This window comes from Crocodylus porosus, unplaced genomic scaffold (assembly GCF_001723895.1).
Source record: "Crocodylus porosus isolate Cpor-Errol unplaced genomic scaffold, CroPor_comp1, whole genome shotgun sequence".
In the NCBI taxonomy this organism is placed as follows: Eukaryota; Metazoa; Chordata; order Crocodylia; family Crocodylidae; genus Crocodylus; species Crocodylus porosus.
Window position 1 is genome coordinate 39,377,620 of NW_017728911.1, and position 25,328 is coordinate 39,402,947.

General features: G+C 49.5%; 1 protein-coding gene across 3 annotated transcripts in view; it reads left to right on the top strand.

Annotated features, from left to right (window-relative positions):
- The first annotated feature begins 785 nt into the window (after positions 1 to 785).
- CORO2B (coronin 2B) overlaps positions 786 to 25,328 on the top strand; it is a 112,998-nt gene continuing 88,455 nt past the window's right edge. Inside the window, exon 1 of one of the 3 annotated variants that reach the window (XM_019533876.1) lies at positions 786 to 904. Coding sequence is in view for 2 of the 3 variants with exons in the window: in XM_019533874.1 (XP_019389419.1) it covers positions 6,281 to 6,484 (204 nt within the window). In the remaining variant the exon portion in view is untranslated. Of the gene's footprint in view, positions 905 to 6,267; positions 6,485 to 25,328 lie in introns of those variants that run through there. The other 2 variants (XM_019533874.1, XM_019533875.1) reach the window with 2 other exon arrangements.

Below are 25,328 nucleotides of genomic sequence, written 5' to 3' on the forward strand. Positions count from 1 at the left end.
TGCCTGATACAGCTGAAGGGAGGCTGTTTGGGGTTGACTGAGCTATCCTTCACCTTGCTGATACTCAGCCAGGAACCAAAGAAGAGCTGTGCATTAAAATTCCCATCTACATGGGAATATGGGGCTGGAAGACCTCCTGGATCACCAAGCCTAATCTGCTGCTGTCCCCTGTTACAGAGGAACGTATCAGAGAACTCAAAGCAAGTGTTGGCTTGGCTGCCATCAATCAGGATGCTGCGGCATGTGTTATGTGCAAATAGAGTCATGTTGTGTGCAAATGGGATAACAGACTATTAATGTACACACGTGTTGCTTTGAAAAGGCAGATCTCATAAAGTTGGGGAAAAGAACAGAAAAATGTGAATGATAATTGGGACTATTTATGAATATTTCACTCAAATCTGTAAGAAAGAAAGAAAGAAACCTAACTTAGAAGGGGAAAACTAAGGCAGCTATAAAAACAAAATTGTGGGACTGGGATGGCAAAGAATTTAAATTAGAAGCTAGGAATTGTGGGAGGTTGATAAGGGAACCAAAAGAAAGCTATAGTCAGATAAGGGACACTAAGAAGGCTTGCTTTGTTTTTTAAAATATCTTAGATACAAAAAGAGAGCGAACAATGATATCGGTCTGCTGTTAAATGAACTGGTAGAACTGGCAAAAATAATGTAAACAAAGAAGTGTTCAATACATCCAGAATGAATAATACAGTCATATCTGACGCTGCCTGAAATAGTTTCCCTTCCAACAGTAATTAAGGAAGACTTCAAACATCTGCTGAAGCGAGAGGCTTTCAAGTCAGTCAATGCAAATAATGTGCATCTGAGAGTTTAAAAAGAGTTGGCCAAGGAGCAAGCTGGACTCTTAATATTCAATCTCCTATAAGCTATAAACCCCAGGATAGGTAAATTAATGTTGCAGCAGTATTTAAAAAGAGCAAACTGGATGACCTGGTTATTACAGGCCTATCTACCCGACACTAATCCAAGGCAAAGTAAAGAAATAGTTGATGCAGGAATTGATTTAATAAAGAATTAAAGGAGGGCAATATAATGCCAACCAACATGAGTTTATGGAAAACAGATCTTGTCATATTCATTTATAAGGTTTTTATTAGGTTTCCAAGTTTGGCTGATAAAGGGAATTGTCTTGATAGGACACCCTTCAACTTCCACAAGGCATTTGTCTTCTACGCCTCCGACATTTTAATTAACAAAGTAGAATTACCCCGAATCAACAAGGCACACATTACATTGATTAAAAACTGCCTAGCCGAGATCTCACAATGCAGTGGTGCAATGGGGAATCATCACTGAGCAGCTGTTGCTAGTGGGGCTCTGCAGGGAGCGATCGCTGGCCCCGTTCAACATCCTTATCAACGACCCGGGCGAAAACACCACCGCTGCATCGCATAAAGTACGGAGATGGCCCATGGCTGTGGAGCTGGTGAGATGGTTGATATGCAGCACCCCCTTCCTTGGATGGTGTGAGCAGGGGCACAGGTACACTTGCTCCTGGACTGGAAGGAAGCGTAACTGTGCCCTCGGTGCTGCATGTGGACCTATTAGCTCCACTTCTCCGCAGAACCATTTTGCCTGCTAGCAGAACCTGGTCATCCTGCCTCCACCTAGCGCAGCCTGTCTCTGCGTGGTGCTGCTGCACGCCTTACACTGCCTCCGTGCGATGCAAGGTGATGCTGTGTGTGCTGGGACTCCCTGTCCTGATTGACGGGCAGCGTAGTGGCACTCTGTGTGGGTTCATTAACTCCATGGGGTGCCTGCTGGCTTATGGGGACATGTTTTTTGGGGCCCCTACCTGGTGCACAGTGAACATCTGGCAGAGCAGCTCTGCAGAGACCAGTCTGCCTCAACCAGTTGCTTGCGTCCAGCTTTTCAAAGTGGCCTTTCAAGGAAGGATGTAGACAAATTGGAGAGAGTCCAGTGGAGGGCAAGGAAAAAGGTTGGGGGGCTGAGGGACAACTTGTGAGGAGAGGCTGAGGAAACTGGGGTTTTTTAGTCTGGAGAAGAGAAGACCGAGGGGGATTGAACAGCAGCCTTCACCTCCCTGCAGGGGGGCTGCGAAGAGGATGGAGCTGGGCTGGTCTCGGTGGGGGCAGATGGCAGGACAAGGAGCAATGGGCTCAAGCTGCAGCAAGGGAAGTTAGATCTTAGGTTAGATCTGAGGTTAGGAATAACTTTATCACTAGAAGAGTAGTAAAACACTGGAACCGGTTACCCAGAGAGGTGGCGGACTCGCCATCCTTGGAGGTGTTTAAGACCCACATAGACAAAGCCTTGGCTGGGATGATGCAGTTGGGGCTGGTCCTGCCTGGAGCGGGGGTTGGACTAGATGTGACCTCCTGAGGTCCTTTCCCGCTCTCCTTTTCTGTGATTTCATGATTCAGCGATTTAAAGTGACGCCCCATCTAAAGAGCCCGGGTCACGCTTATAGAATAGGGACGCACTCCTGGAGATCAGTGAGGTGGGAAAGGATGAGAGGGATCATATAGTGAACAGTTAGTTGGTTGGATGTGAATTCCCACTGCAACACCAGCCAGAAAGGCTAATATTGCTAGAGGGTGTATTGCTAGAGGGACACTGAATAGGAGCAGGGGGCTGCAGATCTGCACCTGACACAGGTGCGGCCACCGCTGGAGTGCTGTGTGTGGTCCAGATGTTTGATAAGTCACCGATGTGGGAGGATTTGGAAGAGGGTTCAGAGAAGAGCCAGGAGAATAAGCATACAGGCCTTCCAGAGACAGACTCCAGGAGCAAAATAGTGCATCAGAGGGACTATCCAGGGTGATTTGGGCAGGTTATACCTACCTGTGTGGGGAACGGAAATGGGCTAACGGGCTTTTTCATTCAGCAGGTAAAGGACCCAGGGGCTGAAAGGTGACACCGGGCCCATTCTGGTTAGCAACAAGGTGCAAATGTTTAAGAATGAGGGTAATTAGCCAGGAGGGCTAACCCCTAGGACACTGTAATCTAGATGAGATGCTTTCCACAAAGGTGTACTGTACTGTAGTGAACCAGGACATCATCCAGAGAACTCCTCCTCCGCCTTGCACAGGAGGTCAGGCAAAGCGATGATCACCCGGTCCCTCCTGACCTTACAATCAATGGATTAATATCATTCATATCTAGCTGTGCTCTGCCTACATATTACCTGTTCCTTTTACCCCAGTGACTAAGTTTAAAATAACTGAAATGCAAGTCCATGATACGTCTTAATTACCCTTTACATCATGCAAACACAGTAAGTAACGGAGAAGAGAGAGTAGCTCAGTGCAATCTAACCTGGTCAGAGATTATTGAATGATTAAATGAAACGCTTATGGAGTGGACCTGGGTACAATGCAGCAGCTCTGGGAGGGGTGCGGGGAATGACTTCTGCTGGAGGACTCCTCTCTGCTTTGTGATCCAGTTAAATACAGTTCAAGAGGAATGGATGGCAAAGTGGAGAAAGTCACACGAAGGCAGTTACCAAGGAACTGAAGGATACGAGGTGGCAACATGGTTTTATGGACAATAGACAAGATTTCATATTCATTACAGCTACAGCCTAGCTGCAATAAACTTTCTTCAGGTTACACTGCAAGGCATCTGCAAGTCCTGTAGGGCATTCTGGGTAAAAAATTAACAGCAGATGCTATCGGCAAAGCACTCGTGAAATATATTAAGAACTGACAGTCGCCACAGGGGTGTTTCTAGGGGCCCCACATAGTTGGTACTAGGCCTGATACTATTTAATGTTTTTCTCGTGATCTAGAAGTAAATCTAAAATCGGTGGTGATACACACGTGAATGACACCGGACTGGCCGAAGGGTGAGTAGTGACGGGGGCAGGGCATCCAGGCAAAACCATCTAGATTGTGGGGTAAACGGGGCAGAAGACACGTCAGGGAGACGATGGCAAAATCATACACCCAGGCCTAAGGCATGCAGGCCATACCCACGAAATGGGTCCAGGAAAGGTGCTGGGTCACTGATGGGGTGCAGCAAAACCTGAGCTCCCAGCAAACACTGCAGCACAAGGGCTGAGTCTGAACAGGGGAGGAGGGAGAGGGCAGTGGTTTTGCCCTGCATGTACTGCAGCATGCTTTGCTTTTAACAGAAAGCATGTTTAAAAGGGTCTGAAATGTTAATGACAGTGAAGGAGAGAGCAAGAGAACTGATTTGAGGGCTAGAGGACATACCAGCTGAGCCTGGCAAAAAGGTGACGGGGAGGTGATGGAAACTGTGTGAAAGTATCCTCGCAGACACAAAATAACGTACCAAAGCTCCTGCTCAGCCAGGGGAGAAAGGCGTAGTAAGACTCAATGGCTGGAAGCTGCAGCCAGATACATTTGGATTAAAAAAATAAATGTAATGGGCTGGGAGATTAATTGCTGGACGGGGGGAGAGCTGGATTCTCCATCCGCCAGGCTGGGTGTGTTGTGGGAAGGAGGCTTCAGGCAAACACAAGGGATCAGACTCGGTACAAATGGATGCAATGTGATGGCCTGTAATAGGAGCTCAGACTGGATAATTTAATGGCCCTTTCTATGAATCTCTCTAAGATTTATAGATTCTCTTCGATTGCCCAAATCCAAAATAACTCGAGGGGGAAACGTAAGGTTACCCCGGTGTGATGGATGTTAGCGTGTGTCCTGCCCCCTTTCAGTCCCGCCGGCACAAATGATGCGATGCCGAACGAGCGTCAAACAATTCACGATTGTCCTCGCTGCTCCGTTCAAAAAGGCTTCTCCCAGGCCAGCCCCCTTGCAGCGCATTCATGCATCGTCCATGCGGAGTAGGTTGCAAGCACAGGAAGTCCATCGGTAGTGCCCCCCCAACTTCCTGTCTCTGAATTCCATCCTCTTACACCTCACTTCCTGTCTGTGGTGCATACTAGAGCCGACAGCAGAAGGAGAGATGAGTCTTGAGCGGGCTGGCTCTGCATCCTCTCGCCACGCCGTTCTTCCAGGAATCGGGCTGGTCGTCCAAGCCGGCTTGGAGGTGTTGGCAATACGAGCGCTGAAAAAGTCATGGTTTCATATGAAACCATGACTTTTTCAGCGGCAGGAGCCTGATCTACGCTGGAGCGTCCCCTACGGAAACGGGAGCAGTGGGGAATTTTTTCAGTAATAGGTCGCTGTTGTATCCTCTGTCGCAAGAGTCGTCCCAGGAGCTGCCTAGACACAGTCCGATCCCACCGAACCGAATGATGTAGCAAACCTTGAGTCGGGCTATTCTGCGTTGCTGCTGAATAGTCGTTTCTCACCGGCTCTCGCAGGACTTGCTCTGGCTGCTGGTTGACCAGGCTTTGCTCATAAATAAGTAATTGTTTGAAATGGATTCATAGCAGCGGCACCGGAGAGCACACCTCTGTAGTTCAAGGCTTTTTTGGATTAGCTTCTGCAGCATATGATCTGCAGAGATCATATGATGGGATGTGTTGCAACAACTGGAAGGGGGAAATAAGATCTCTTTACTTAGCGGCGTATCGAGATGAAAATGAAAGCTTTTCTTCTCGACACGGTGAAGAAGTCCAAAAAGGGGCCCCTTTCCCAAAATGTCACGAACACCCACTAGTCTTTGGCTTCTGGTGTTCAAGCTCCCTTGGGATCACGGCCTGAGAAACGGCTGCAAACCCAAAAATGGACGCTTTGTGTTTTTCCTGTCCTCAAAGGCAACTTATCTAGCTGGCTTTATTTTTACATGGGTCTTATTTCGGAGTCCATGCAGCATTAATCTGGTGTCTCAGGACTCTCCGCTTGTCGCCAGCAGGCTTTCTTCTCTTGGTAGTGCGGACAAGGCAGAATGCATTTCTTTTCCTTTTTTTTTTTAAGAATGATGGAAATCTTATCGAGTGAATAATAGCTGGATTCAACATGCAGCCAGCAGAGAGTCTGAAGTAGTAGAATTATGGATTCCTATCTTCCTAGTCAGTGTGTAATTACTGAAATCTGGCAGCCGGCAGGATCTACGTGACGGAGCCAGCTGCTTGCTGCAGCCCCCCCACAAATCTGTGAATTGGATCTTTCACTTACTGGAAACCTACCAGGAGAATGCTTGGCTCCAAGAAATCTTTTGCTCCTTTGTTCATCAGAAAGCCATTAGAAAGCTTCCTCAATGTAGCTCTCAATCAACCGCAGAAATGGTCAATAGTTGCTTAGCATTTTCTCAACAGGACCTCGATCATCATTGTGATAGTCTTGGGGCAGGCGCTTCCCAGGGAACGGTGCTGGCGGAGGGAAGAGGGAAGAGGGCAGCGCGTTGGAACAGGCGTTGCTGAGATGGCTAGTCAGCCCTCGCTCGCTCCGCTTCCCCCGGCCCCGGTCCTCCTCCAAGGCCGTGAGATGCAGCTACAAACGAGACAACAGGCCAAACACAGTGTTTCAGACCCGAAACGCACTGAAAAGAGAGAGGTGAGTTTGGAGCGAGACGCCAGACTGGCATCTGCTTTGCTGGTCCTGGATCTGGAGTGGGGAGCCAGAGGGGTAAGTGCAATATTTTCTGGTACCCACAAATATAGCATCGGCTGATGGGATGCTGGCCTCAACCCAGGCAGTACAGACCGTCCAGGATGGAGAGGCATCCAGAGGGATCGCCCTGATGCTGCCCGTCTGACCTGAGCATCAAGCAAGGCTCACTTATACAACACCCTAACACAATGCAGGGCCAATCCTTTTGGCAGATGTGACACAAATTAGCCCTGCCTCCCTCCTACAGCACCACTCCGATCTCTTTCCCCCGGCTGCTCTGCTGCTCTGCTTTCTGCTCCCTGTCCTATCTGTTGCTGTGCTGCCTGTCACCTCCCCGATCTGGCGCGCGCCATGCAGAGGGGCTGCCAAATGCTACAAACTACGCTCCAGCTCATGCATCTTACATGTAATGCATTCCCAGGGAAGTAAAGCTTCCCACCTTGTGCTCACGCGCTGTGTATATGCTGCTTTGGTGCTCACGAGGTCTGATAGCCGTGGCTGTGCTAAAACTGAGGCAGAGCTGGAACAGACACTTCGTACGCCCAGACCTCTGTCTCACGGTCAAGGAGACGGAGGACAGCATGCATCCTAACCTCATTTTCCTGTTCAACCTGTCGGTAGGTTTTAAAAGGCTAGAATCCCGCATCTATCTCCCCGGCTGCCGACCATCCTTCCCAAAGTTATCCCAGAATTACTGGGGGTCACAACAGCCACGTGCCACTGGCAAAGTACTTCATGCTGTTGGGCTGGGACGGTGTATGTCCTCGGTGAGCTCCACATCTGAGCGTAAAAGGGACAGTGACAAAGTGAGACCATGCTTGGGCTGAAAATAAAGGGTGAGCAGGTGAAGAAACTGCCCTCGCACGGGGACTTCTAACGTCCTTTGCCTGACACAAATCCTACCTGTACATTGGTTAGCCACGTCGCTCGCTGATGAACGGATGCCATATACACGTACAGGGAAGGCGCATTCCTGTTTTGCAGTCTCTTACACCGAGCAGTTTATGGGGAAATAAGTATGTATAGTGGAGCATTAGTCACCGGTCATGCGTGGATCAGCGGCTCTGGTTTGGGATAGCCTTCTCTGTCTGCTGCAGTGCTCGAAGCAAGGAAAGGCTGTCCGAGCACATCTGCCTTTAAGACCCCCTCCTTACTGTGAGTGCCCGACCATTTCCCCAGGAGGAGAATGGTCACGCTGAATGCGATTAGGTATTTTAGCGCGTGCTTTCCTTCCAAGTCACTTTGCAAAAGGCCAAAGGGCTTTTTGGTCCAAAGGGCTTGATAGTGCACTATTATGAGAGTCTGTAGCAGAAAGGCATGGGCCTGAGAGCGTCTTGCCACAGCTCTAGTGGTGGGAGTTTGAGTCCTGCTCTGGGCTCGTGCCAAAGGCTCTCAACTATGCATAGTTATTCAGGCTGGGGGGCGAAGGCAGATGGATGTGACACCAATCCCTTGGCTACAGAAACTGGTGTGTCTGAGCCACGGCAGCTGTGTGAGCCACTAGGCTCCGGTGGTCCTCTGCCTTTGGGTAGTAGAAAGGCAGCATGGACACACTGGCGACACTCAAGGCTTCTCCACAGGTTTTTCCTTTTCAGTGGACGCGAAGGAAGAGCCAAAGCACGGAGACCAATGTAGCTGGCTAATAGAGGGGCCCTGGCTGGAAGACGCACTGTCCCGAGTCTCAAGTAAGAGCTTTGAGGCTCCGTCTCATGTTCACCTAATGAATGCTTAATTGTTTACCTCTGGCTAGTGAGCCTCTGCTCTCTATCTCAATACCCTTGTGATAAGCGGAAATGCATGAGTCAGTGATGGGATGAATGTGGCCGCACGATTAGCACGGCGCGCGGAGCCCGGGCCCCATTCATCGTGCGGCCTGTTTACCGGCTTCTCAGGCAAAATATTGTTACTCGCCCGCCCCGCGCAGCCGCGGCGAGGAGCGGGCACTTGTGCAAGGCCTCAGACGGACGTGCAAGAGAAGTGTTTACAAATTTTGTATGTGCAATAGGGCACAGTCAGTTCTCTCCTGATTCACTCTGCACCACGAATGGAAGGTTACTCCAAATATTCATAAAAGTTAGGAAGAAGGGGCCCAAGAATCACATGGCGCCGAGCCTGTCACGCTGCTCCCGGAGGTGCCGTCACTGATTAGCTCTTGCTGCTCTTTCCCTTCCGATGTCTGCACACATGTAAACAGGAGCGTCCTCCCTCGTGGCCAAGTTGTTTAGCAGCAGTCATTGAGAGAGATTTAATCCTGTTGTTTCTCACTCCTTAATGGACACCAGTAGCTGAAGAGTGGACAGGGAATAGCGTGGAAACACTGGTCACTGGTGAGGGCTTAGAAAGCCTTTCCTTTTAAACTTACTGGATGGTGGGAGCGGATCTCCAAGTGCTGACAACATGATTTGCAGGGCAAGAGCCAGAAGACGATGCTGAGGCTGATGAGTGCATACTGTGCAAGTGGGAAAATGCCTTCTCCCCTGAAATAAGTCTAAAGGAAGCTCCCGGCTTTAAAACACCAGGTTTTTTGCAGTACCTGGCAGGAAGCCTGCTCTGGCATGAAGGTGAAGGAGTGAAGGTTGCATTAACTGGGGCTTTTTCAGTGGTTGAACTTGCATTGAACTGCCACTGAAGTAGGGCGGGTTGTTGGTTCGGGGTGCAGGACAGAAATCCAGACCAGTTCACAGCAGAATTTCTACAGGGCTGCCGGACCGGATGGGTGCAGAGGTGGCCATGATGCATGTAGCAGAACAACCTCCGTTGTTACCCGTGTCATTTTTACTAGAAGCAGGTGCGGGAGCAGCTCAGATGTTGCAGCTTCCCCTTGTCCCCAGCATAAGAAATTCAGACACTTCCCTGGACTTCATTTCTGCTGGGTGCTCCAGAAGCCACACCTTTTGGAGCTGTCGGCCCGAAAAGACCAGCTCATTTGGACAGCGCGGGGATGCTGGCACTGCTCCTCTCAACAGATCCCTCTGCCTGGAGTCTAGGTAACATGGGGGGCTAGTTGCATTTCTGGTTAGCCCAAATGCTTGTAGCCGTGGAAGTTGATGGCTCTGGGTTGCGAATACCTTGGAGAGTTGCTTTCGCAACAGATGTTCTTGTGGGTAAAAAGTCAAATTCTGTAAGCTTTATTTTTTAATTTTTTTTTTTACGGCTTGTGGCTTGCTAGCGACAGCTGCTGTAATCCTTCTCCTCCAGAGTTACGTCTTCCAACCAACTAGCAGGGGAGATGAAAAACTGCCTTTGATTAGAAGACTGACTCATATTTTTCAGTTCCACACATGGACCCTGGCCTGAATTGCACGTCAGTCCAGCTCGACAAAGAGCAGAAGTCCAGCCGCAGAGGCCTGCGATCAAAAAGCCTAAGCTTGCACGATGCGGCAACCAGTGGTACAGGTTGGCACTTACTGGTAATGGCTTCAGAAGTTAGGAATCAGGGAGCCTGACTTGCCTTTGCTGCAATTGTCTGCCCCTGCTCCTGCCATCAACTGCCTGGGTTGGTAGGAGTTTTGCTGAACTTGTCTTTAAAAGGCATAGGATTGATGGAGATCTCTCTGCCGGCCTGTCTGCTCCAGCTGAGGTTTCTGTAGACCCCCACCTGTGAAAGGGTCTCTGATTGGCCTGATGAACATCTGTAGTCACATCCTAAATACCTGGTTTGACTTTGAATCCTTAACTAATGGGTAGGGTAAAAATAAAGTCTCTTCCTAATGGTCCCTTGGAAGCACTACTCCTGCTAGTTCAGACATCTTAAACCCTTTTGAAAATGCATTTAAACCCAATTTGAAGGTACAAAACGACCGCGCATGTTAAAGCAAGTGGCTGCAGGTAGCATTTCATCCAATCATTGCCCCTTTTTCTCAAAGCCACAAGCCTTGATAATCTTCTGTGTTTGTGGAGCTTCGCTTATTTTGTCTGGAAGAGGTTTGTAGCTGCAGGTCTTCTCATTACAAAGCTCTGGCAAATGGAATTATTCTGCCCAATTTGCATAAGTGTATTAAAAGCCAAAAAAAACCCCCTTGTTCATGCAGCATCATCTGCTTGGATTTCAACACGAGGACGTGGGGGAGGCGGGAATTAAGATTTTGGCAGACGCAGCAACAGGAAACTGATACAAGTCATATAAGTGACAAAAACTTCCTTTAAACTATATCTTAATTCAATTTGAAGTGGTAAAAATCAAACAGCCCCCCACCCCCCTCTGCTTTTTCCTTAGCCTGAATCTGAAGCATATGTTCCCCTTTTGCTTCCAGTGTCTGTTGTAGCGGACAATGTAAGGGGATGTTTGTTTGTCCGGGCTCCAAACTGCAATGGGCCAGTAAACTGTTATTCCTTTGTGATGTAATTCAAGAGGAAAACTTCCTGTTTTTCAGCTTCTAGATTTTCCTTTTTCATGCAAATTTTGAGGCAGAGCAGTAGTGACAGTTTTCACTCACTTGCCCACATCCCAGGGCCTGTAACTCTTTAGGTCACACTTTATCGCAAGACGGCTAAATCTGTTCAGATGAGGCTTGGGAAGCAAGCATATCCTATAGTTGCCTTATGGGCAGGTTAATGTTAGTGGCTTGTGGCTTTCCTTGTGTTCAGGGCTATGATTGTTCATCTTCATGTTGCATGAACCTTGCAAGGTTATCTGGAGCTGGCTGGGTCCATCCTATTTCAAGTTTTTGGGAAAACATTTGCTCTGTACTGAGACAGACCTCCAGGCTGCCTTCCCTCACTATCCTATCCCCCCCACCCGCTGCCCCCCAAAATCTGCAGTGCTTAACTCTGGAAACCCCAGATGCACCCAAAATTATGGTGTTTCTGAAATGAAACCTGCTTCTGAAGAGACCCTGTTTCATGAGTTGCCCTCCCCATCTTGGTTGCACTTGGTGGCCCCCACAGCCAAGTGGTACGCTGCTTGCTTCCTGGTCCTTGAGAGGAGCCCATCTAGGAAACAGCACTACTTGTCACTGTTTTATGAAGTTGGATTTATTTATGGGCAGTAGAGATGGCAAGCAGGGTGCAGAAGGACTGGAAGTGAGGCACAAAGGATTGTGGGATAGGTGCTGGCTGACTTGTTTGCTTGTAGTCTGCAAGCAAGCAACTTCTTTGCTGTAGTTTGCTGGGCCTGGGTGAATCGCAGACACGCTGCAGATGGGGATGGCAAGGAGGAGGCTGTAGATCAGACCCTGAACATCAGCAGAGCTTCTGGGATTGAGCTGCCCTGGCACCAGGGGTTGGGTTGGGAATTTGCAGTGTAGACAGTCAGTGGATGTGGGCTTGAGGTGGCCTCTAGATTAGTGCTAATGTACAGCGTACCCCTGGTTCGGTCGCACCGCGTCCTGGTAGCAGGGAAGAAGCCAGCAGCCTGGAAGCCCAGAGAGCCAGGGAAACCTGTTACTTGGAAATTTGTACCAATTGATATATCCTCATGGAAAGTTTCCAGTTTCACCAAATCAGTACTTTCTGGTAATTTCTGAGTAACTGAAACCTTTGCTCTTACAAATATAAAAAAAGCAAGAAACCTTAAAAATGGGGAGGGACTCCAGTTTGCAAGTTGTCGTTTAGATTATGCTGAATCAACTTTGAAGATTGCATTCGATCAAAGCCAGGGCTCCGGAAGGACTTTTGCATTCAAATTTTCTGTCTGTCCCATAGTTGGTAGGGTGGGAAGGGACCTGAGCAGATCTTCAAGTTCAACCCCTGCCATGGCAAGCATATCCCCTTTCTTTCTAGATTCCCTTTCCCCAGTCCTCACCCCAACCTTCTCTCCCAAAATCTAGCTCAGAGCCAACCCTGTCACTAATTTATGCATGAAAACCTCTCCCCTCCTCACATCTCCCCATCATGGAAAAAGGGGCATGGGTTGCTTTTTGTCCTCTCCTACTACAGATGTGACCCTGTTTAGGGGGCCATATTGCAGATATGGCCATATTTTATTTAGGAGGGGTTAGGTGCATTGTCCTGTTTCGTAGCACAAAGTCTTACGTGTGGGTATAAACTGGGAAGAAGGCTGTGACCCTCTACAATGAGTTGCCGATGGTGGTGAGTAAACAGTTCTTATGCCAGAAAAGTTAATCTAGAGTTTTTTCATCCGTGGACCCCTAAAAAATTGCAAATGGAGGTGCAAAGACCCCTTTGGTTTGTAAGTGTGGGTCTTCTCATACTTTTCGTTGCCCCAAGTCATCTTCCGTGGACCCCTTAGACAGAGTCTGTGGAGCCCCAGAGGTCCACAGACCGCAGATTGAAAACCGCTGCTTTAGACTCGCACCGAAGCTGTCTCTTGGATCCTGAGCTCAGCTGCTATTGTACAGCATCAAGATATTGGGATGGGATACAGAGAACGAGAGGAACTTCAGTGCTGGTTTTTCTTGCACTAAAATATGTACAGAGGGAGGGGAGGTTTGTTTGGCAGCCTGAGAACATCCTTAAAGGAAAATGCAAGGAAGGGGTTCTGCCCGTCACCTCCCTCCCCCAGGATGGCTGCAGGGGAAATGCTGCTGTGCTCAGTGCCTCAAGCTGTGCTGATTCTTCTTCCAAGAAGCAAAAATCTGCCAGCCTTGTAATTTAACCTACAAGGGCCAGCGCACAATAAAGGGACCATCTGTGCCCATTGTAACATCCTAAGCCATCATCAATGGCCCTCATACAGAAGCTGTGACCAACACAACTTGTTGACTCATGGCCACATCACACAGTTGCTGGAGAGCAGGGTTTGACTCAGGCTTGGATATGCCAGGAGGAAACATGCCCTTTGCATGTAATATTGGTCTTGCCCATGTGTGTACAGCTCTCGGGGGTGAACCCAGCGGACGCTGGATGTGGTGGAGGAGAGGGGGTGCAGGACTCCTATACGGGTAGCTTTAACAACTAGGGGAAAGGCTTTTAAATCCTTGCTGTCTTCTCTCGTCCTTTCTTGGCTCTAGTTGGGTGTTTCTGATGTGGGATCGGGATGCTAAGCTGCCAGTGTCTTCTCCTCTTCCCCATGCTGCTCTCCTCATTTATCCAGTTTTACTTATTGTTCCTCTTCCCCAAGAACTCTTCCTAAAGGAAACTGGTTGAGGCCACTGTCAAAAAACATTTTGAAGGGGGAACGGCTGCTTTCCTTCTGGTCCCAGCCCAGCATTAATAACCAAGAAGGGCAGGGAAAACATCCAAGGCTGATCAAACCACACACCTCACAGTGGAGGGGGTGGGCTGTGGATCAGCACACGGGTGCTAACCAGACACGTGGGGCCCAACCGTGATCCAGAAACTCAGTTCTTTTCCCTTTGAGCTGAAAAAGGAAAGACGTTTCATACCAAAGATGGTATTTTGCTCGACTGGGATGGGAAGCAAATGAAACGTGTGTGTGGCTCAAGCCATGTTGAACCTATGGTGGAGTCTAGCAAGATGCTTAGAGCAAGGGTGGCCTGCAGCACCGGCACAAAACACTTGGAGAGCTGGATGAGTTTGACCCTCCTGGCTTAGAAGAGTCCACTATTTCAATATCAAGCTCAGCATCACAACCTGTCTCTTGCTTCTGTCCTTTCCCTATGGTTTATTTTTTTTAACTAGGATACACAGCCTGCTTTTTTTTTCCCCATGCAGCATTAAAGAATTAGGTCCCTTGCAACCTATACTGAACAGGGGATATGAAGGAAGAAAACTCGTGGTCGCTTAGGACAAGCCATCAGAGCCTGGCCTAACCCGGCCTAACCTTTTGAACCGGCATCACTATTTTCATTAACTCAACAACAGTTACTGTTGTTAGGTTTTCTTTTCGGCAAGAACTGTCCTGGCCACACCAGTATTGGATTTGCTGTATATCGGTGTTTTTTTTGCAGACTCCAGCAGAAAGTACCGTTGCAGACGCTGCACCAGACGGGAATTGGGAACTCAAGGGTAGACCTGACTCTGCAAATTGAAAAAAATTGCCTTTTGAGAAAATGCTTGTATGGTTTTGAAGTCCCGTTTAGCAATCCATCCTCCCACCAAAGTCAGCTGTGTGCAGACCCCAGGAGGTGCTGCCTTTCTCCAATGAAGCCCAGCACCGATGCTGAACAGTGTTATCCAAGTGCTAAGTGCCATCACCCTCTCTCACAGAGGATCTCTGCAATAGCTGCAGACTCCTGCACAGAGCACACCAATATCAGAGCTGAGATAAGGCACCCGACGTGCCTGGGCTGGGTTAGCAGGAGCCTGTGCCACCCAGGCACAAAGCTGTGGGTCGTAATGGCCTAGATAATGAATGACTGCGCAGCCTCCCAAGTGCAAGCTCCTCATGGTTCCTCCAGGAGAAGATTGAACCTGGCCAAGCCTGAAAACTGAGCGTGAGGCTTGACAGCAGGCAGCAATCTGGGAGTGAGATACAGCCGTAGGAATGCGTCCTCCATCCCCCTCCAGCTGTGACCGGCAGGAGCAGAAAGACGGTCTCCAGCTGCTGACGCTTTGTCAGGGCTCGGTGCTTCTAGGTGAGATGTGGGACGAGGCCTGGTTATGCAGACCGCTGCCTCGCCTGGAACCGCGGGCAGGGAAACGCTCTGGGCTTGGGGTGTTTGGCATTTGCAGGGGGTAACAACAGAGTCTTGAGAAGTTAAACTTGAGGAATGTTGCAGTTGTTCAGGCAAGCAAATGCTATTTCATATCACCATTAAGCACCTGCTACGGTCTGCCCTTCCCGATATCGGGCTTGCATCCAACCACCCTGACAGCCATCTCCAGTGAAACCCTCCAGTGTCTGCCCGGACAGGGCTGCCGGGACCGAATGCCGCGGGCTCCCTGCACCTGTTTGGGGTTTGTAACACGGGGATGAGAGATGTGCCCAAATCATTATGCTGGCTCAGGACCCCTGGTAACATCCAGAGGAGCAGATCAGCCCTCTACCAGCTCACAGTGCAACCCCTTGGCACACGCACACACTTCCTGGTAACAGAGGCAGGGATCACACATCCCCAGAAGCCACGCTTTCCCCTGCTCACATGTTGCTACCTGGTGTCTCGTTACTGCCTGCGATTTCCCCTGGTAATATCTCATCTCTTACAGGAAGGGAGTTAGGTCTCCTCTTCCGATCACCGCATGGCCTCTGCTGTGCTCCGCTCGTAAATCAAGCGCCTCTTAAACCTATTCCCTTTGTTCCAGAACGTGCTCAACCAAATCCAGCATCCTTTTCTTTCCAGACTCCCTTCCCTCAGTCCCCACTCCAACCTTCTCCCCCAAAATTTAGCAGAGAGCTGACCCAGTCACTAAATTTACATGTGAAAACCTCTCCCCTCCTCAACCCCCACCCACCTCTCCATCATCTAAAAAATGGGTGGGGGCTGCATTTGTAGTGCCTTCGACTACAGCTATCATATTTAGGAGGGGTCAGGTGCAGTGTCCTGTTCCATAGCATAAAGTCTTCAGGGTGGGTGTAAGCCGGGAAGATGCTGCTGTACCAGGCACAACAGAGGGTAGCCTTCATCTGTGAATAGTCTATATCTGCGTGCCGCCAGGAGCTTGGGCAGCCCCTGGATTCCTCCAGGAGATGGGAGCAGGCCTCCTAGCAAGGATCTGGACCCAGGATGGACACAAGGACGCCGGGAGGATTCGCCCCGATGGCCCTTTGCTTCTCACAGGAGCCAGACATGGAGGGCAGCATGGATGGGGCATCTTTATGCACTGCGTTGCAGAACGCGACCTGTCAAACTGCGCTTGAAGGCAGGCTAGTTCAGTGGCTATTACGTCTACATCTGTTTTTATAGCATAACCCTGGAAACCAGATCTCAGAGTGTAATGGGGGGCTACCAGGGCCGATTTCCGTGATGCCCGCCCACCTGTTCTTGGGTTAACCACCCACCTTCTCCTCTGCCATGCCTTGGTCTTAATTGATTAATTAATGGATGGAATTAGGCGGGAGACTGCCCATTTTCTGCCCCGCTGCTAGGGGCGCTATCTGTGGCCTCATTTCTCCCCTACACCGCAGCCCAAGCCGCGCTGATGACATCATGATGTTCTCATATACGCCAGTCCCCCACGATGGGGCCCAGAATCCTGCTGTAGGACCCCACCCGGGTTCCCCGCTTCAGGCGGACTCTGCTGCCGTCATACCAGGCCATATATTGCCCTGCCATTGGTTCCCCTTCGGGTGCGGTCCCCTCACTGGGACCTTCGGCTCACACTAGCCCTGGCCCACCTCCAGGCCAGTCGGGACCCCTGGGCATCCCTCTTGGTGGGCCTCCTTGCCCTTCTGACCCTCCTGGTCCTGGCCCCCGCCTGGGCCAGTCACGGGAAGCTCTGGCAGGCCCTGATGCATGACCCTTACTCTTATCCCGGGGTTCCCCTCTCTGGGTCCTCCTTTACTGACGTGGGGAGCTGGGGTACCTCACACCATGACTGGGGCCTCAGGGTCTCACAGGGGACTCTCACTCCACCCCAGGCAGCAGGTTGTGGTGGTACAACCAGTGTTATCTTTGACCCACACTCTGCCTCCCAATGGTGGAGGACTTACTGGGGTCAGGGCTCAGCTCTCGCTCCCTCTGGCTGAGCCCCCTCTCCCTTCACAGGGCTCCACATCGCCCGCTCTCTGGGGCTTGTGCTCATGGCCCCCTCTCAACTGGGGCTCAGATGTTATATTTGACCCAAGCTCTGCCTCCCAGCATTGGAGGATTTACTGGGGTCAGGACTCAGCTCTCTCACCCCCTGGCTGAGCCCCCCCTCTCCCTCCACAGCACTGGCCCCCCCTCACACTGGGGTCTCCACAGTACTCATAACACCCCCTTTACTTGGGGTCTCAGGGCTTCCCTCCATAGGTGGGCTCAGGTGGCCGTAGCCATGCCTGGCTCCAACTTTCCTCCTTGGGGTCAGGAAACCCCCACAACTACCTCCAGTGTACCACAACCCACCCTAAGATGAGGGCTAGGGGTTAAGGCACCCCAACCTGCCTTTCACTCAGGTGATCACCTGCCTGGCATTTCCTGGGGGCTCCTGTGCAACTGGGTGCCCCACCAGGCCACCCACTCCCAGCAGGGTGCAGTTTCCAGTAGTACCCAGGACTAGGAGCCTCCTACCATCCCCTACAGCTCCTCCCTTACCTCCAGATGAAACTCAGCAGCCCTCAGACCAAGCCATGTTATTGCCTCTCCTCCAGCAGCCAAACTGCCTTGTTTATATGGGCAGCCCTGAGCCCAAAATGGCCGCCCTCATCAGGTACCTGGAGGCTGCCAGCTCCAGGGCCTTAAAGTGGCAGGCACACCTAGTGCCCTGCCACACAGAGCATCCTAATTAACTCTGTCCCTCACCTTGTACAATAGAGTTGAGCTTGTCGCCAAGCTCGGAGGAGCGCCATGAGGCTGGAATTTGCAGAAGCAGCTGGGTCTGGGGAAGAAAACAACCAAGTTGGTTTGTACAGACTTCTGCCTGCAGCCCCAAGCGTGACCCTCTCACCATATTCCAGTGCAAACCTGGCTCCTCTTGCCCTTTACGATAGATGAGTGCTGCTCATCTCTTTATCTGGCAGAGGACTGAGCAACTCAGTACAGCATTTCTGCACTGACAAAAGGATGCTTGCAGTGTGGTAAGGTTTTGACTTCCGTTCAGAAAGGGACTCTCTCAACTTTGCCTCTTTCCCTTTAGATAGTCCATCAGGCTTGGGACTTAATATCCAATAAGGTCTGCGCCCTCTGGCCCCTTTGTCTTCTCTCTCTGCAGTGGATCAGCAGTTATGTGTCTAAGTCTGGATGGCCTCAGCACTGATAAAGAGATGAGTTGGGTGGGAATTGAATCTACCAATCCTTCTGTGCCAAAGATATGGCTAACCTGTTGCTGCTATTGACTCTCTTGTCTTTACAAGGCAGTTGAGTCTATCAGCTAAGTCACTGCAAACAGGGAAAACCCATATATTTTGTTAAGGGAACAGCACAGTGGGTGTGTCTACACATGCACATTTACTGCACAGTAACCAAAATGACTGTGTAGTATGGGCACACATCTGCACGTGCATGCCCATACTGAGTAGTAAATATAGTGACTTACACCGACTTGAGTGTAAATTTGAGACTTCTGTCATGCAGGTATCAAATTTATGCCTGATTAGTGACTGCGCAGTAACACACATGTAGATGGGCAGTCACATTGTATGTGTGGACTGACTTGGGACTAACTTTAGTCCCAAGTCGGTCCACACACAGCATTAATGCGCTTTAATGCTTGCACATGTAGGCGCCGGCCTATTCCCACTTGCTGCTCAATAAATTTAAGCCAGTGTAAATGCACGTGTAGACATGCCCAGTAAATTCCATCTCCATTTTCTAGGTTTATGTTTGTACTTAAGCGCTGTTCATCTTACTCTGGATAAACACCCTGAAGAAGGGTGTTTCTGCCCAAACGCTTGCTAGGAACAATTTTGCCAACTATTTAGTTGGTCTAATAAAAGATATCACATCTTCCCACGAGAACCTTGTTGCAGATAGACGCTCTTCTGGTAAAGGCCCTGGGTGCCTGCTTTAGGGCTGTCCTTTAGGCTGGCCTAGCTATGTTATTTATACATATATCTTATTTAGTTAGTCTATAAGGTGCATATCTATTCTGCCTTCTGCCTGACTTCTGACTTCAGACTCACAGCCTCTCTATAGCTCCGTTTGGGGTGTGATCTTTGACCAATATAGAGGTTGTAGCATAAGATGGTAGTGAGGATAAAGCTATACCAACAAAGCTGTGCATTTACATGGCTACTATACCAGCGTGCAGCCCAGCTTTGCAGGTATAGCTCTGTCCATGCTGAGGCCCAGATATCATGGTGTTCCTACTCTGGTAAAGAGCTGTTACCTTGGGATGTGACATTATAAATACCATTAATTCCAGCCTGGCTGCTAGTTGCATGGTGGAATTTATAGCGTCATCATAAATTCTCTAAGCGGTGCTCAAAACTGGGGATTTAATGGTGGTCAGGAGTTGGCTACATTTACCAGCTTTTGCACATTTTACGTAAGGATAAATCCTCAAAAACTTTTCTCTTGCTCTGAGTTACAAACGGCAATGAGGATGTTGAGGATGTGGGGAGGAAAGGTTAACGAGAGGGCTCCTTGCAGAAGGGAAGTTATTTGTTCTGGAGATAAGAGACCCGATGAGCTCATCTCTACCTTCAGGAGGGTCATTATCAGAGCACAAGGCTTCTGGTAAATGCCCCAGCAGATCTCTTCTCAGAGAAAACACTGGACTGCACTCTTACAGTGCGAAAGCTGGAGACACTTGGGCTACTGTCTTTATTGTTTCCAAGATAATAAAGCACTGAAGACCAAGCCAGAGATAGGACAGGACTGAAATGCCTATTCTTCCTAGGACTGGGAAAAAAACGAGTTCAAGGCATGGTATGGTACCCGGAGCAGACACACAGTACTTGCGTTGAGCTGGATGGAGAGGGGACCAGTTTGGAAATTGCAAGCTTGGCGATACCCCTGAACTTGAGGGTATTAAAACCAGTTGGGGTGACCAGTGCACAGATATTTTCAAAAAGTCGCACTGTAGGCCAACCTCTGATCCTGCTGAAAGCTATGCTAACACTCTCTGACTTCAGTGGCAGAGCTAGGCCAGTGCTGAGAGCTTTTGAAAGTCAAGTTAAGGTTTTTAAACTGGAGATTGCTACTAGCGTGCAGGCCGCCCCACTTGCTGGCTGCTAGAATTGCTGAGTGCTAAGAAAGGAGTCGGGCATGGGTGTACCTCCCTCCCCCCCGGCGTGGGCCGAAGAGCTGTGTGTGTGCACTTCAGTGTGTGTAGCACCCCGAGGACTTGCTTCCGCCTGCATTTGCACGGTGCATGCTGGGTCAACAGAGGAGATATTAATTTCAGTTCTTAAACGGGAATGCTAGAGGAGGCTTGGCAGGCTGGAGACACTCAGAGCATCACATTAAAGGCTGTTTTATATGCACATACAAAATATGAGACATGGGGAGAGGGAAGTCAAGAAAGTTGGGTTTTGTTTTATCAAAAGTCCTTGCATCTCTCTGGCTCGCAGATAAGAGGCTGGAAAAAACCACTAGTAACAAGTCCTTCTCTGTCCTCGGGCAACACTAGATGCTCTGATTCTTCAGTTTCTTAGAGATTTCTGGCTTTGTCAGTACAAACGCTGTTTCCTGTTGCTATAATCATAGAAAAAAAAAATTGGCGTGGCAGGGCACTTTGGAGGCCATTTAGTCTGTCTCCTTGCTTAAGACAGGCTTATCCCTGTCTAAACCATCCCAGGCAAGTGTTTGTCCAACCTGCGCTTACAAACTCCCCGTGACTTCGATTCGCCCAGCTCTCTGGGGCAGTTCTTCCCCGTGTGCCCTCTGCATGCTCCTTCAGCGAGGAGGGTTTCCTGAGCTTCCCTGCTCCCTTCCAGCCATTTGTGCCATCAGTCGGGGGGATAAATACAATAAGAAAGCTCTGTTTTCATTAGCTCCCTGTTTACCCCACGAAGAGGGATGGGCTCTTCTTAAGAGGATGGGCAGGTGGCTTCCCAGTCTGGTTACCTTCCTCTTCTGGGGCCCCGGGGTGACCTTCTGAACTGGGATGTGCCTGGCTTCTTTGTATACGGCCTGATGGGTTTTGTGGAGGCCATGAGAAGATTGCATTATTGCTGCTCATGTGACGTGAGTCTTTCAGACTTACATCATCTCGCACGTTATGCCTAAGCAGTCAGTGCTGCCTGTCGGCCTCTGCCTTTGGGTGCCAGACCTCCCCTCTGCCCCAGTGCTCAAGCATTTCTCCCTCATTGGCTGCTCTAAATTGCTGCTAAAATGCCAGATTTTGTGCAAATCTGCCCTCCGTTTGCCCCAGATTCTGCCAGCAGCAGCATCTCCGTTCTGCTCCAGCATTCGCCGGATGGCTGCAAAATAATCCTTCGGCTCCTCGTTTCAAGCTTAGTGAAATTTGTGTCTCCCCGACTCTTTTTCTGAGCAGCTTATAGCATCAACAGGGAACAACGTCGACCAGAAGTGGCTTTTCACGAGCTGTCTGCATGCGGTTCGGGCCCGCGGCCAGCCCGGGGACTGACAAGGGCCGTGCCCGCGTTGGCACGCAGACGGGGCTTCCGACTTACTGGAGCGTTGCGCTTGGCCTGGTGCAAGCCGAAGGGGAAGGGTTTTGTTCAGCTTGGTAGTGACAAAGACTGTGCCCCCCGTGGCTTTTGGCAGGCTGCTTACTCGATGCCCTCGATGGTATCCAAAGCCCTTGTCTCAGCTGCAGCTTAGATTTATTTAAGTACAAACAAAAGAGGGTTTTTTAATAAGAAAATGTGGCTCCATTGCTTACCACCCTTCAACTTTTATTAGGGAAATAGCCTTCTTCTCCATGAGACTATTTTTGTCCTCTCATAGCACACCTGTCCAAGTGTCTGTCAGTTCTTAGCTGGACAGTCCTTGTCCCTTGTTTCTCTTTCTCGCCGTCCCGTTGAAGAAGCTCCACTCGGTCGTGGTCGCGGTGAAGGTATTATCAGAATAAGGAGCATCCCAAAGGTAATTGTGTCATATGCTGGGAGGGGTAAGGGACAGAGGGAGTTAGCTGAACTATGCTTTGTGAGTTCGTGATCTCTGCTCTCTCTCAGCTCTGAGATCATTCTTGGATTTTCCCGGCTGGTTTCCTAAGGAGTTTCAAACTGCCCATAAAAATGTGTCAACTGTTGTTTTCCTCCCAACAAAAACGAATCGTGTTTGGGCCAAGAACATCATGAGCTGGGTCCCAAAAGTGAAGAGATTAGTTTAATAATCACGAGAGTTTAAAAAAAAAAATAGTAATGATATTTACCTTCTGATTTTCAAGCCTTCAGAGTGCATTTGAAATAGGTTCATATATTTCTACTACTGCCAGGAGGTCTGGAAACTTGCAAGAAACCTCAATAGTCATTAAGGAAAAAAAGGGGAATTAACTTCAGGAGAGGGGGTTCATGGAGATCGGCAATATTGCTTTTAGAGATGACATAGGTGTGCGGCTTCTGCTTTCCCTAACTGCAATGGAAGAAAGATTTGCACTGCGATTCCTTCCTCGGCATCCTAAAACACAGGATGGCAGCTGGAAAGCAGACAGAAGATCTGGGTCCTGCCTTCCTTGAAGTTTGCCGTTATCTGGGTGTGACTCCTGATTCACATGTCTGAATGAATCATTCGGCGCAACAGACAACAGGCACCCAGTGTGCCACAGAGCCAGGGATGGATGAGTCAGGGCTGGTCTGGTGTTTGGAAGTCATGCATTCCTCTTCTGATCTCAAGCTTTTCAGCGTGGTTGCATTAAATGAGTGTTGGTTTTCTTCCTGCTCTGGGACACTTCTCTTTTACAAGGTGTCTTTAATATTCCGGTGATGCAGAAGTCACCTTTAGCACAAGCATCCTCATCTAATGAATACAAAACCCTGCTGAACTGAAATCTCTCTCTTTTCCTTTTCAGCTCTGTCTGACAATGTGATTTGGCAGACAGTGTGCCAAAGTCTTAGTTGTTCCTTCCAACACATATCTTCTCTTACAAAGCATCCCGTCGGGGAACAAGGTGACTTGCCTAGCTCTGTATTATGCAGCGAGCGATGTAAAAAGCCCATCGTGGCTAAAACACCACTTCCTCACCTGGAAAAATGACAGTGCCTCCTGCGGGTTTTCTCAGTGTGGAGGAGGCAAAACGTGTTGGCGATGCTCTACAAGTCTTCACTGAGAGACTGAAGCCAGCTCTCAAGGTGTCTGACCTTAAAGTCTACTCAGGTTTGCATTTCCGTTGAACTGGTTTAAGCCTTCCAATGGTGCTGCAGGTGCTTGGTTTTTGGCAGCTACCTGAAACCAGTCACAGCAGCAGCAGGTACGCAGCTATGCCTGGCGTGTCTGTATCTGCTTAACGAGCCTGGCTCATTGGGACTCGCCTCTGCCTGCGCGGCTCCTGCATGCTGGGGGTTTTGCAAAAAAAAAGCATAGGACACAATAGGGTCTCACACAGGGTCACTCAGTTACAATTGGGACATACGTGTGGGGGGGCGCTTGTACACGTGACAAAATCGTCCTTTAAAGTGGGTTAATTGCCCTGTTGCACAGCTTTAATGGTGTCACAGTTATATTTCACTTTATTTTCATCACGTTGCGCATGTGTGGCAGCGTATTTCGCTTCAAATGACCTTGTTACGTGGTGCCCTGCCGGGCAGCCAAGAACAACATTTAACGCTGCGGGCCTTCTTTGTAATCACCTTCTCTCCTCTCCTCCTGGCCTTTGAATTAGGCCGCGTCCATATTGCACAGGGCAGTGCCAGGCACAGACGTCAGAACTAGTGCTGAACAAGGTAGCTCAGGTCCAGGAGGCAGGATAGCCATGTTAGTGAGTGGATGTGATCCCCCTAACTATTCTTCCTCAGTCAGTAGCAAGAAGTTGATTCCTGCCTCCCTCCCATCAGCTGATGACACCATTGCTCACCCGTTAGCTTTTCAAACAGGTGTACTCATCCTGTTCCTCCCCTGTGAGAGACGTTCCCCACAAACACCATCCACTGTCTCCTTTCAATTGCCTCCTTAATATGCCCCTTGGCTGTGATGCCTCCAAAGAGCTGGACACCATGCAAGGCTGCTGGGGTGTTCCCCCAGGTATCTGTCTGCATCCCGCTGTCACCGCTGGTCTTCTCTGTGGGTTTTCCAGGGAGGCAGTTAATTGGTCCCCTGGCACTGCAGCACTGAAGCTGAGGGGGCTCTGCTGGGATCCAGAGCTGCTGTCTGGACACAACCCTGGCTCCGCTCCCCTTGTCCATGGCAGTGTTGGTTCCTGCAGCCTCTCCTATGGGTGACGAAGGTGATCAGATCCCGTATTGGGAGGCCCATCTGAATTCCTCTTCCACAGCCACCCCCATCCTCCCCTTTGGCCCATTTTGCAGAAGTGATTCTGGACCTGTTTTCCTGTCTATTCAAGGGAGGTGAAGACCAGCTTCATTCAGGCGTTGATCTGGATTATGCAGAGACCCTCAAATGGAAGATCTTTCGGAGTTTAGGAAGCCGAGGCCCCAAAGCGGGGAGTGGCTTGATGAAAACCCAGTCAGGGAGTTTTCTGGCTTTTGGGCTTCTTAAACTTTCTCCAAGTCTCTTCCATTTGCCATGGAGATCCAGACCTCTAAGAGGGCTCTAGATAGGATTAGAAATACTAGTGATTTTTTTTTTACGCGGCAAATCTATAACTACTACACAGGTCTGATAAGTTCCCCACTTATCTTTCAAGGCCTATCGGACTTGGTATTTAACATTTCACTGTCCATACCCAGGAGTGCCAGCTATGACCAATAAACTAAGCCGTAATTTCTTTCGGCAGGTCAAATGACCTGGTAAGGGAGCTGTGTTTTCTCTGCAGTGTGTATTCCACCTTGAGCTATTCATCAGAAGGAAAAGCATTTCAATCACACGGCTGTAAATATGCCCAATAGACCATGGAAGTCAACAGGCACTTTGTTTTATGCAAACCAGCATTTTAGCCCTTTCTCGCCCTTCCACCAAAGGTCCATGAAATGTTTCCTCATTGAGGCAGGACCTGTTACAGACTCCTAGTCATTCCCTAAACCAGGGGTGGGCAATTATTTCGACTGGAGGGCCGCTTAACCAGTTTTGGTGAGCTGTCGAGGGCCGCATGGGTAGCCCCGCCCCTTGACAGTTGCCCCACCCCTGGTCTCTGTCTTGGGACTAGAAGTCCCGCCCCCTAACCCCTGACCTTTACCACTAGAAGTCTCTCCTCTTGCCCCCTGGGAATACTCCTTTTGGGAAGGGGGGGTTGTCATCATAGAACCAGAAAACCCACCGCAAATCGTATACTAAAAGCCAAACACCTATGATAATGTATTTTAATTTTATTACAAAAAATATTTCTCCAGATTTGTGTTTGTGTGCTGTATATGGAAGGGACTGCATAATAACTCAAGAATAAAGTCTCACTTTGT